The 13,791-nt window shown below is 39.2% G+C and overlaps 1 protein-coding gene across 7 annotated transcripts in view; it reads left to right on the top strand.

The window, feature by feature from the left end:
• DENND5B (DENN domain containing 5B) overlaps positions 1-13,791 on the top strand; it is a 228,305-nt gene that overhangs the window by 153,566 nt on the left and 60,948 nt on the right. For all 7 annotated transcript variants that reach the window (XM_021092091.1, XM_021092090.1, XM_021092092.1 and 4 more), the window contains 2 exons: positions 697-847; positions 13,505-13,598. In XM_021092091.1, the coding sequence (XP_020947750.1) occupies positions 697-847; positions 13,505-13,598 (245 nt within the window). The remainder of the gene's footprint in view (positions 1-696; positions 848-13,504; positions 13,599-13,791) is intronic.

The following is a 13,791-nucleotide window of genomic DNA, read 5'->3' on the forward strand; positions in this document are numbered from 1 at the left end:
AATAGAAATGTTGAGTAGTTCCTGTCTTTTAACTCCGGCCTATTTTATTCTTCAAAAGGCAGTTTCTTATCCTCTGGACATTTTCTAAATGCCTGCTTATTTTATTTTTTCTCCGCATTACTCCCTTTGATCTAATAAGCACCCCTGAATGACTCCTACTAGTGAGAATGTGACTGTTGCTAAAAGTGAGTAATATACTTGACACAGTTCCTTGTTTTTACAAGTGGAGAAGCATGAATATTTAATGGATCTTTGCACAAAGAAATAAAGTAACATAAGGCTTGAATGCTTGCTTTTTCCTTCCGTTTACTTGTCTTTCGGCTCAAAGAAAATATTTTTAATCTGCCATTATTTTCTTTAATGTTGTACTTAGAACCATATTTTCATTAAGAATATTGAATTTCCCACTTAGGGGAAACTATTTCAATACTAAATTATGGATTTTTTTAACCCCACTTCCCTGTGTTTGACAAATGCAGAAAATACCATGAGAATTAATTATCTAGTGTATACTTAAAACTAACCTTTTGTACTTACATTATGCTGATTTCTGGAGAGCTTTTGTAAAAATCTATTTCAGACTGTCAGAAAGATTTGAGTTTCTTGTCACTGCATGAGTGGAAGAAGCACTGTTTTTTTTTTTTTTAAGATTTAGTGAATGAAATGTCTCTAATGTGTTATACATTTAATTTATAGCGCAATCAATTGAGCAGCGACTGATGAAAATGGATCACACTGCAATCCACCCACATCTACTTGATATGAAAATTGGTCAAGGCAAATACGAGCAAGGATTCTTTCCGAAGCTACAGTCTGATGTCTTGGCAACAGGACCAACGAATAACAAGTAAGCACATCCTTGAGTAGTTAGTTGAAGGAGTGAATGAAGGTGCAATGCTCTGCACCTCTAATGAGAAATGCTTAAACATTTTATCAATCTCATTATTTTTTCAAAGACCAAAGTAACCCATTTGAAATATGAGTTGACACTCAATGACTTGTCGACTTTAATTCCATCATGTAAGAAAATCCAAAGACTAGAGAGTTTTTTCTTAAGTGATGTGCGCTTGGGAATAGTTTCATTTTAGATGCCTATGTTGAAGTTTAATGCTAATACTCTCTAAAGGAATTAGAAAAGTTATACTTTTACCACCTGTGTTAGTTTCCTAGGACTGCTGTAACTAAGCACCACAAACTTGGTGGCTTAAAACAGTAGAAATTTATTCTTTGACAGTTCTGGAAGCTAGAAGTCCAAAAATCAAGGTATTGTCAAGGCCATGCTCCCTCCAAGGCCTATTGGAGAGGAACTGTTCTTGACTCTTCCAGCTTCTGGTAGCTCCAGGCATTCTTTGGCTTGTAGTAGCCTAACTCCAGTCTCTGCCTGCAACTTCGTAGCTACCATCCCTCTATGCCTCCCTGTTTAAATTTCTCTCTTCTTATAAGGACAGCAGTCATGTTAGATTAGGGCCCACCCTAATGACCTCATTTTAACTTGATTACATGTGGAAAGACCCTATTTCCAAATAACATTCCTAGGTATTGGGAGTAAGGCTTCAACATATCTTTTAGGGAGACATACTTCAACCCATGACACCATCTTTATACTTTTAAGTATCAAGTGCAGAAACTATGAAACAACCAAAAATAAAGATTAAACCCTGTCATTATGGTAGATGATTCCATTCAGAAAATATGAGTATGATTAGAATTGAAAACAGTTGTTTGGGTTTAGGGAAATTCTTGATTTTAGGTAAATACAAGTATTTTATTAACAAGTATGTAATAAAGAAGGATTTTACAAGAAAATAATTCAAAGCAGGGTAGGAATGGTATGTTAGAAAGAAAGCTCTGAAATCAACAGTTCTGGAATTTAGTTCATTCCTGACCACTACCCAGCTTGGGATCCTTAGACAAGTGGGACTCATTTCCTTCTTTTCTCATCTGCAAACACTCTGACATTCTGTGATTTTATTGAAGAGTCTCAGAGAAGGAAAGGGAAAAGCCAGGCAGTGGCAAAGAAATGGGATAGAAGATTGTGGGAGACACTGGGTACACAGAATGGCACTGACCAACCAGAATTGTCAGGAGGCAAGTATAAAATCAGTGAGGGGAATGAGACAGTGGAACTATGCCCTTTATCCTGTATAGTGCAAACTAAAACGTAATTTGAAGGTTCTTGAAAGATGGCTTACAAGTATGATATTTCTGTCTCCCAGATGATTTGCTGAGCTGTGTGTTACACAGTTTTTGGTCCTTGCTTATTTCCCAAGATACTTGCTACGATTTTATTGGTCAGGAAAAAAGAAAACTTAGTAAATTATCTTTATCACATGTGATGGTGTTGCTTGATTTGATTTAATAAACACTGTACCCTAAGTATTGTGCCATCTGGAATCTCTTGAGGTTCATATATGTGTGGTAATATTTGCGAATCCTTGTTTCTACTGTTAATGTCCTATTTTTAATAACCAGAAAGGAATGAAGCCCTTACCATTTTCCCAGCTGCAAGTGTTCCGTTAAATATGTTTCTGGAGTTCCCATTATGACGCAGTAGAAATGAATCTGACTAGTATCCATGACGAGGTGGGTTCCATCCCTGGCCTCGTTCAGCGGGTTGGGGATCCGGCGTTGCCATGAGCTGTGGTGTAGGTCGCACGTGCAGTTTGGATCTGGTGTTGCTATGGCTGTGGTATAGGCTGGCAACTGTAGCTCCGATTCAGCCCCTAGCCTGGGAACTTCCATATACCATAGGTGTGACCAAAAAAAAAAAAAAAAAAAATTCTGAAATGTGTCAGAATTATTGATTCATTTAGGTCTACATGTGAGAAAACTACAGTGATGGCAAATACATCAAAGGAAAAAAGATGTATGAATTAAGGAAAACAGTTACAGTAGCATATACATTGCTGTTTCTTTTCCTTTTGGAGTCTAATACCGGCATACCTTTGAGATACTGTGGGTTTGGTTCCAGATTACCACAGTAAAGTGACTAGCACAATAAAGGAAGAATTTTTCGGTTTCCCAGTGCATATAAAAATTATGTTTACACTATGCTGCTGTCTATTAAGTGTGCAATAGCATTATGTCTAAAAAAATATATATAGATATCTTAATTTAAAATACTTCAGTGCTGGAGTTCCTGTCGTGGCTCAGAGGTTAACGAATCTGACTAGCATCCACGAGGACACAGGTTCAATCCCTGGTCTTGCTCAGTGGATTAAGGATCTGGCATTGCTGTGAGCTGTGGTCTAGGTCACAGATGCGGCTCAGATCCTGCATTGCTGGTGTAGGCCAGCAGCTACAGCCCCAATTCGACCTCTAGCCTCTATGCCACTGGTGCGGCTCTTTTTAAGAAGCAAAACCAAAAAACACTTTAGTGCTTAAAAATACTAACCATCATCTGACAACACAGGTTACCACAAATTGTCAATTCGTAAAAAATACAGCATCTTCCAAATTCCCTTGTGGCTCAGTGGGTTAAGGATCCAGTGTTGTCACTACTATGGCTCGGGTCACAGCTGTGGCTCAAGTTCTGTCCCTGGCCTGGGAACTTTAGCATGCTATGGTGCAGCCAAAACAAACAAACACACACACACACAAAACAAAACAGTATCTTTAAAGCACAGTAAAAATGAGGTAGGCTTGTATTTATCACTATAAATATCCACCTCCTTTCAAATCTGAGTCAGAAAGTTTGGAAATTTTCATCACTGCTTTACTCAAAATAGTTATTATCCTTCCATGTAGCCCATGTTTTCCTACTTTCAGAAAGCAGTGCCCTTCCTGCCAGTTGAGCCTTCTGTATGCCAAAAGAATATTGATTGTGGAGGTGATGCTGCTGATAATAATAGCTAATATTATTAAGCTAGTCTGCACTAGCTTCTCTGCTGACTGCATTAAGTGTATTAGCTCATCATCCTTATTACAAACGTATCCCTACTGATGAAGCCTGTTGTTTCACCCATTTTTATGATTGGGGCTCAGAGATAGTCAACAACTTGCTTTCAGGATCACATAGTTAGAAAGTGGTAAAAATAGGATTCAGACCTACGACTGCTGATTCAGGGGCCCAAGCACTTAACCATTATACTGCATGTACTTCTGGCTGTTACTCTAATATGAAGGTGACATGTGATTACTCTTAGAGTTGGATATTTTGCTTTGGTAGCCCCCCCCCCCCAAAATTTTGAATAACCTAAAATATTGAACACCTGTCGTATCAATCTAATGAGGCCTTTCAGAATGAAAGAGCCCTGACATGCCTCCCTTCTGCCTCACTGGGCTCGGTTAAGAGGGGGGACCCAAAAGAAGGTAGGATTATACTTTGAGAAGCAAGATACATTCTCAGGTGCCATTGTCCCTCCTGAAGAGCAAAGTAAAGATTGAGATTATGTAGCCTAACCCTGAAATGGGGCCATTGTTACATGTTGGTAAAAGTACAAGCTTGGGTTAGTGGCAAGGTTAGGATTATAACCCAGGTCTCCTTTATTCCTTGCATCATGTTCATGATGTCTCATTCATAAAGACTGTGGAAGTCTGGAAAATCTTCACCATCAGTATTCTTGTACATAATTTGGGAACGGAGCACTATGCAATAAAGAAAAAGGTTAATTTTTGAAAAGCTTTATTTGATTGAACTCTTATTTAAATAGGCTATTTTAACTTTAATGAAGACTATAAACAGGGAATAGTTATGTATTCAGAATGAAATCTTCCTCTCTTACAGATAATGCAAGTGAAGCCTTGGGGAGGAAATTAGCAGAGAGAATTTAATATGCTGATTACAAGGCAGAAATAAAGAGCTTATGACTGAAAGTTTTACCTGATTTACCTTAGTTAATTTGAAGTTTCATGCTCCACTGAAGAGCTATCTCTGCTTTATAAACACTAAACTTAAAATGTGCTAAAAGATGCTGACCCTTATCGATTCATACGTTCCAGATGAGTGTAATAAATACCATAGGCTATTTTTCTGAAGTGGATAAGTTTATCATCAGTACAGACTAGTCATCAGCTTAATCAATTTTTTTCTTGTGTTTGTAAAATATCCTAATTTTTAAAATCACTTTGATATGGGTAGACTATTCATTTACATAGTTTTTATTTTCTTTCAGTAGCATTAGAGTACTTATTCATTCACTTGGCAAATATTTATGGAACCCCTGCTATATGCAAGGCACTGTCCCGTTCATTGGGAGTTTAGCAATGAATTAAAATAATGAAAATCTCTGCTTTCAATATGAGGAAGCAAACAAGACAACTTAATATGTAAAATAGGTAACCTGTCAGAAAGTGATAAGGTTTGTGAAGAAAAATAAAGCAGGGAAAGAAGTATAGGGACTGCTTAAGAGGGAAGATTTCAATTTTAAAATCTTACTGCTGTATTTTATTGCTTTCAATCTTATATAATCTCAAGTTTTCCCATTTCCACACAGAGCCCCAAGCTTTACATTTTCGACTAGATTACAGTCTGAAAGGGAAAAAATCTCAGAACTAATTAGAGGGTAAAGGGATCTATAACCATGCCTATGCAAATGGTTGATCAACTATTAGAATTTCATATGCTACTTACAAAGCAGAAGCAAATAAGCTGTCTTTAGTATTTCAGCAAATGTGATCACCTTTGGCAAAATTATAGCTAGTAAATGATGCTTAATAATGCAAAGAATAAATGAATTACTTAACAAGACTGGGAATGTGTGGACTTCAGAGTCATTCACATGCTCATTTCTATGTTTTGAAAATAAAACTAGGGAGGTCCTGTTGTGGCTCAGCAGGTTACGAACCTGACTGGTATCCGTGAAGGTGCTGGTTCAATCCTTGTGCTTGCTCAGTGGGTTAAGTAAGTATCCAGCATTGCTGTGAGCTGTGGTGTAGGTCGCAGATGCAGTTCAGAACTGGCCTGTGCTGTAAGCCAGCAACTGAAGCTCCAATTCAACCCCAAGCCTGGGAACTTCCATATGATGCAGATTTGGCCCTAAGAAGCAAAAAAAAAGAAAGAAAGAAAGAAAGAAAAGAAAGGAAAATTAAACTTGCCATTTTGTCTCACAGAATGAGATACAGTTACATCATGTAAGTTACCATTTATCCTTATCTTTTGTGCTTTTCCACTTCTCCCTGCCAAAAGAAATGTTCAGGCATGTGTATTCTGCTCCTTTTCTTTATTCATTATATAAGTTCATTAGCTGATTTTTTTTTTTTCCCACTGTACAGCAAGGGGATCAAGTTATCCTTACATGTATATATTTTTCCCCCATCCTTTGTTCTGTTGCAATATGAGTATCTAGACATAGTTCTCAATACTACTTAGCAGGATCTCCTTGTAAATCTATTCTAAGTTGTATCTGATAACCCCAGGCTCCCAATCCCTCCCACTCCCTCCCTCTCCCATTGGGCAGCCACAAGTCTAGATTAGCTGATTTGTTTTTGTTTTTGTTTTTGTTTTGTCTTTTTGACTTTATAGGGCCATACCCAATGCATATGGAGGTTCCTGGCTAGGGATCTAATGGGAGCTGTTGCTGCTGGCCTATGCCAAAACCACAGCAACGTTAGATCCGAGCCGCGTCTGCAACCTACACCACAGCTCACAGCAACACTGGATCCTTAACCCACTGAGCAAGGCCAGGGATTGAACCTGCAACCTCATGGTTCCTAGTCGGATTTGTTTCCTGCGCCACAATAGGAACTCCTGGTGTTTTTAATCTATTTCATATTTTTACTATTTATTTGAACCACTGCCTAGTAACCCTAATTTTTTAAATCTCTGAGCAAATTTTACTATCTTACACTGACTTTTTTGCTACACAGCTGTTGCCAGAGCCTCCAGGTCTTTATACATTGTGTTACTTGTATTTTGCCCTGCCTCTTTATTTATTACATAACTTTATCAGCTGGTGTTTATATTTTTCTTTGAGGTATTCAAGAAAAAAATATTCATAGACTTTATTCAAGGAGGGCCACATTTATTCAAGGTGTAGGACCTTGCAGTGGGGGGAGATTAGACTCCACTCTGAATACTGCATTGCCAAGTGGGAATTTATCACCAAGGAGCAGAGTGGAGATCAGTGGATAGAAAATTCCTAAAAGGAAACATCAGGGATGAGGGGGGATTCTGACTAAGATGACCTAACAAGGATTCTTGCTGAAGGCCAGCCTGGGTGATCAGACATCACTGTGGGAGATGGCAGTGAATTCAGAACCTGATCAGAATGATCATAGAGAGTAGGGATGGTGTCGCTAAATTGACCTAGCAAGGTTCTTGCTAATTTTGCAAAGAAAGGCACAGGTGGGCTTAGGAGAAGGTTCAAGAGTCTGACTAAAGTTTGGTCAAATAAAGAATTTTTATCAGGGAGTTCCTGCCGTGTACTCAGTGGAAACGAATCTGACTAGTATCCATGAGGACACAGGTTTGATCCCTGGCCTCTCTCAGTGGATTAAGAATCTGGCATTTCCCTGAGCTATGGTGTAGGTCGCAGATGCAGCTGTGGCTGTGGCATAGGCCAGGGGCTACAGCTCCGATTAGACCCCTAGCCTGGGAACCTCCATATGCTGTGTGTGCGGCCCTAAAAAGAAAAACAAAAAACAAAAAACGACTCTATCAGTTTCTTGATATACTTTCGTTCTGGATCTTTTCAGTCACCCCCAGTTCTCTTTATATCCTTTTTACAGTCTTTTATGGATTTTGCTTTAGGGACATTTCCAAGGATTGTACCTAAAAAATCTGTCTCTACAACTCTGAACATTTTTTTCTCAATATAAACCTTTTTTTTTTTTTTAAACTATCTTAAGAGGGTCTGCCTTTCTTTGCCACCACTTTTATCATAATTATCCAGTCTTCCTCTAAATAGCAGACTGAGGAGTTCCTGTTGTAGCACAGCGGAAACAAACCCAACTAGGAACCATGAGGCTGCAGGTTCGATCCCTGGTCTTGCTCAGTGGGTTAAGGATCCGGCATTGCCATGACCTATGGTTGTAGGTCATAGATGCAGCTCTGATCCCGCATTGCTGTGGTGGTGGCTGTGGCTGCCAGCTGTAGCTCCAATTAGACCCTTAGCCTGGGGGCCTCCATATGCTGCAGGTGTGGCCCTAAAAAGTAAAATAAATAAATAAATAAATAGCAGACTGAGATGAGATGATTTATCAATTTGATACCAAAAGCATGTATAAATTACTTAAAAAGCAACAAAAGAAGCAACATTCTTATTTAAACTTTTTGTAAATTGGATATTTTATTAATAAAAAAATGTTTAAATAGTGAATTGTCACTAAGGTAATAGGACTTTAGTGAATGGCAGAAGTATAAATTCATTTCTTAACTTGTATATAGCTCTATGCTGTCAGGGACACACTCAAGAGTAAATATTCCTGGAATAGTGCAATGAATACACAGTCATGGGGACAATAAGTCAAGACCCGAGAAGTCTTTTAAAATAGTTTGATGTATGAAGGAAACATAAGTGGAACACTCTTTGACATAAATTGTGGCGGTATTTTTTTGGATCTCTCTCCTAAAGCAAAGAAAGTGAAAGCAAAAATAAACAAGTGTGACCTAATTCAACTTAATAAGCTTTACATAGCAAAGGAAACCATTGACAAAACAAAAAGACAAGCTACTGAATGGGAGAAAACATTTGCAAATGATATGACCTACTGATAAGGGATTAATATTCAACGTGTATATATATAAGCAACTCCTACAACTCAACATTAGAAAAACAACCCAGTTTAAAAAATGGGCAGGAGTTCTTGCTCTGGCACAGTGGGTTAATGATGTGGCTTTTCTCTGTGGAGGCACTGGTTTGATCCCTGGCCAGATACATAGGTTAAGGACACAGCATTGCTGCAGCTGTGGTGTAAACCAAAGCTCTGGTTCAGATTCAGTCTCTGGCCCAGGAACTTCCATATACCACAGGTGAGGCCAGAAAAAGAAAAAATGAACAAATGAAAAAACTGCGTATGTATTTGGAGTTTCCACTATAGTACAGTGATGTAGGTCACAGCTGTGGCTTGGATCTGATCACTGGCCCAGGAATCCATATTCCATTGGGTGGCCAAAAAATAAATAAATTTAAAATAAATAAATAAATTAAAAATAAAACTACCTAGGAGTTCCTGTTGTGGCTTAGCAGGTTAAGAACCTGACACAGTATCCGTGAGGATGCAGGTTTGGTTTCAATCTCTGGCCTCAGTGGGTTAAGGATCTGGCATTGCTGCAAACTGGGGCATAGGTTGCAGATACAGCTCAGTCCTATGTTGTTGTGGGTGTGGTGTAAGCCTGCTGCTGAAGTTCCATTTCAACCCCTAGCCTGGAATCTTCCATATGCTACAGGTGTGGCCATAAAAAAGAAAAAAAAAAAAAAAACCACCTATAATGCCATCACCATGAGTTTTATCATTTGGTATTATGCTCTTCTATTGCATAGATCGTATGTGTGCATGTCCATACTTGTTTTATATGTTTCTGTACAAATCCAGAGAATTTTTTATAGTGTTGTATCTTGCTTTTTCATTCATTATCGTACCATTCATTATTCTTCCATATTATTGATATTCCTAGTAACTTAATTTTTAAAAGACTATATGATCTTCCAATGTATAGCACCCCTTACTGTTGACGTTTAGGTTGCTTTGAGTATGTTTACTTGATTCTAATTAATTGTTGCTTGTGAGATTTGCTGTTAATTCAGAAGCTTTATGAAAAAGTTACACATTAAACATGTATATGGTATAGAAGAGTCATTCTAGTTTCAGGACCATTTAAAAGCCAAAATTTGATTCTTAGAATAAAGGAAACACAGAATTGATTATTGCATATGTGCTGTGATGAATGGCTATAAACCTAAATGTTAGACTATGTCTCTGCTTACATTTATTTAGGGTGTGTTCATAGAAGGGGCAGGTGGTATAGTGGACTTTGCCAATGAAATGCCTAACAAACTTGATACCAGCCCTTCAAGCATTTGTAGTAGAGAAGATTGTATAGAAAATAGAGATAAGTAATTGTAACACCCTGTGATAGCTACTGCAATTGGAGAGTATAAGAGGGGTAGCTAATTTAGATTTGGAGGAATCCTAACTTTCTATGGGGCATCTGAAGCTCTCTGGAAGATGAATAGAAGTTGGGAGAGAACTTCATCCTCAGACATGAGAGAGTTTATCCCATTGGAAACACTGAGGTGGTTGAAGATAACGAGTTTTAAAGTAGAAAGAGTGATCATCAGAGAGTTTGAATAAGCTAAGAATTGAGTGATAGCCATTGGATTGGCAGGGCTATAAAAGGATTTAAGAGCATTTTCAGAAGAAGCTGATTTGAGATAAAAGAGCCAATAATAAATAAGTAGAGACCTTACATCTAGCCTTTTCTTGGGAAAAAGACAGTCTTTTCAGCAAGTTGTGCTGGGAAAACTGGGCAGCTGCCATGTAATCAGTGAAACTGGAACACACCCTCACACCATGCACAAAAATAAACTCAAGGTGGCTTAAAGGCTTAAACAGGAGTTCCCGTCGTGGCGCAGTGGTTAACGAATCCGACTAGGAACCATGAGGTTGTGGGTTTGGTCCCTGCCCTTGCTCAGTGGGTTAATGATCCGGTGTTGCCGTGAGCTATGGTGTGGCTCTGGTGAGCTGTGGCTCGAATCCTGCTTTGCTGTGGCTCTGGTGTAGGCCGGTGGCTACAGCTCCGATTTGACCCCTAGCCTGGGAACCTCATATGCCGCGGGAGCAGCCCAAGAAATAGCAAAAAAAAAAAAAAAAAAAAGACTTAAACATAAGACAAGACACCATCAAAGTCCTAGAAGAGAACATAGGGAAAACATTTTCTGACATCAACCTTACAAATGTTTTCTCAGGTCAGTCTCCCAAGGCAACAAAAATAAAAGCAAAAATAAACCAGTGGGACCTAATCAAACTGACATGGTTTTGCACAGCAAAGGAAACCATAAAAAAACACAAAAAGACAACTTACAGAATGGGAGAAAATAGTTTCAAATGATGCAACTGACAAGGGCTTCATCTCTAAAATATTCAAACAACTTATACAACTCAACAGCAAAAAAGCCAACGACCCAGTTGAAAAATGGGCAAAAGACCTGAATAGACATTTCTTCAAAGAAGATATGCAGATGGCCAGCAAGTACATGAAAAAATGCTCACCACCACTGATTATTAGAGAAATGCAAATCAAAACTGCTATGAGGTACCACCTCACACCAGTCAGAATGGCCACCACTAATAAATCCACAAATAACAAGTGCTGGAGAGGATGGGGAGAAAAGGGAACCTCCTACACTATTGGTAGGAATGTAAATTGGTACAACCACTATGGAGAATAGTACAGAAGTACCTTAGAAAACTAAATATAGAACTACCATGTGACCCAGCAGTCCCACTCTTGGGCATATATCCAGACAAAACTTCCCTTGAAAAAGACACATGCACCTGTATGTTCACTGTAGCACTATTCACAATAGCCAAGACATGGAAACAACCTAAATGTCCATCAGCAGATGATTGGATTAAGAAGATGTGGTATATATACACAATGGACTACTACTCAGCCTTTAAAAAGAACAAAATAATGCCATTTGCAGCAACATGGATGGAATTAGAGACTCTCATACTAAGCGAAATAAGTCAGAGGAAGACAAATACCATGTGATATCATTTATATCTAGAATCAACATATGCAAATGAACCTATCATTTATATCTGGAATCTAATATATGCAAATATCACAAATGAACCTTTCCACAGAAAAAAAAATCATGGTCTTAGAGAACAGACTTGTGGTTGCCAAGGGGAAGGGGGAAGGAGTGGGATGGACCAGGAATTGGGGGTTAATAGATGCAAACTATTGCCTTTGGGATGAATAAGCAATGAGATCAGTGGGAACTATATGTAGTCACTTACAATGCAGCGTGATAATATGAGAAAAAGAGTGTATATATGTATGTGTGACTGGATCACCTTGCTGTACAGTAGAAAATTGATAGAACACGTAAACCAGCTATGATGGAAAAGATAAAAATCATTAAAAAGATAAGATAAACTTTTCTTAAGAAATTTTACATGAGAAGCATGAAAAAACAGATTTAGATGTAACTGTTGAGTATTGAGAGAGAGATCAGCTGAAGAGCAATACTCAGTACAGAGAGAAGAAGTGAAGATAACAGCACAAGAGCTTTCTAATGGAGCAGGGTGGAGAAGGCAAGAGAAAACTAACTCGTCAGGGGTCCTGGTGGAAGAACTATTTTTGAGCCGTGGCCAATATATGTTAATTATATTTTGGGATTAGAAGAAAGATGTGTATGTGCCTCATTGAAGCGGAGGACAGGAAGAGAGAGGCAAGGCTGGGTCATCAGTTGAGTGGAGGCACTTGAGGATAACATGAAAGGTTTAGAATAGGCTTTGCAGGGAATGGGGGAGAGTTGAGACGGGGAGGTGAAGTGATGCATGATGGTCATGAGGGAACTTGGGAACTGATCTACATGGATATGAGAAAGGGAGATGAGAAGGTGGTCTCCATCCAGGTTTGGTGCTCTGTTGGGTAGGTAAGGTAGAAAGGAGAGGACCAGTACAGAGAGGTGCTGTACATTTTATAACCTCAGTTAAAAAAAAAAAAAAAAAAAAGCATCGATTGTAGTGATGGTCACAAGTCTCTCTGAATATACTAAAGACCACTGAATTGGATGTTTTACATGGGTGAATAGTATGGTATCTATATCTCAATAAAGGTGGTGCATTTTTTTTTTTTGTCTTTTTTTTTTTTTGTCTTTTTTGTCTTTTTTTGTTGTTGTTGTTGTTGCTATTTCTTGGGCCGCTCCTGCGGCATATGGAGGTTCCCAGGCTAGGGGTTGAATCGGAGCTGTAGCCACCGGCCTACACCAGAGCCACAGCAACGCGGGATCCGAGCCACGTCTGCAACCTACACCACAGCTCACGGCAACGCCGGATTGTTAACCCACTGAGCAAGGGCAGGGACCAAACCCACAACCTCATGGTTCCTAGTCGGATTCGTTAACCACTGCGCCACGACGGGAACTCCTGGTGCATTTTTTTTAAGATTTGATTGAAAAATAGGTATTGTTGGTCTTTGGTTTTGAACAGTATGTTCTTTCTGGGCCTTTTTTTCTTTTCTTTTTTGGCTGTCCTGAGGCATGTGGAGTTCCCAGCTGCGGCAATGGGAACTTAACCACTGTGCCAGGCCAGGGATTGAACCTGCACACCAACCCTGCAAAGACGCTGCTGATAACCTCGAGCCACTCCCATTCTGTTTTAAAGACAAATGATCATGGAGTTCCCTCGTGGCACAGCAGATTAAGGATCCAGTGTTGTCTCTGCAGTGGCTCAGGTCACTGCTCTGGCGCAGGTTTGAGCTCTAGCTGGGGAACTTGCACATGCTATAAGCAAGGCCAAAAAAAATACAAAGACAAAGGAAATACAGAGACAAAGACAAGGGCTCACATTTGTTTAACATTTGTTTAACTTGCACCTTCTGTTCCTTCAGTCGCTGGGTGAGTCGCAGCGCCACTGCACAGCGCAGGAAAGACCGCCTTCGCCAACATTCCGAGCACGTTGGGCTGGACAGCGACTTGAGGGAGGTATGTGGGCTGCTTTCCTGGGATGCCTCGAAGCAAGAGCTGGGAACTAGGCTTACTTATTAGCCCAGCACGTGTCACCGTGTAGGTTCTTTTGCATTCTTCTAAAAAAAATTATTCAGTTGTATTTTAAAATAGTAATCCTTTCATACTGACTTAGAGCTGAAAACACCCTTTTTTCCATTTTTGTGGTTTT

The sequence above is a fragment of the Sus scrofa genome, chromosome 5, assembly GCF_000003025.6.
Source record: "Sus scrofa isolate TJ Tabasco breed Duroc chromosome 5, Sscrofa11.1, whole genome shotgun sequence".
Taxonomy (NCBI): domain Eukaryota; kingdom Metazoa; phylum Chordata; class Mammalia; order Artiodactyla; family Suidae; genus Sus; species Sus scrofa.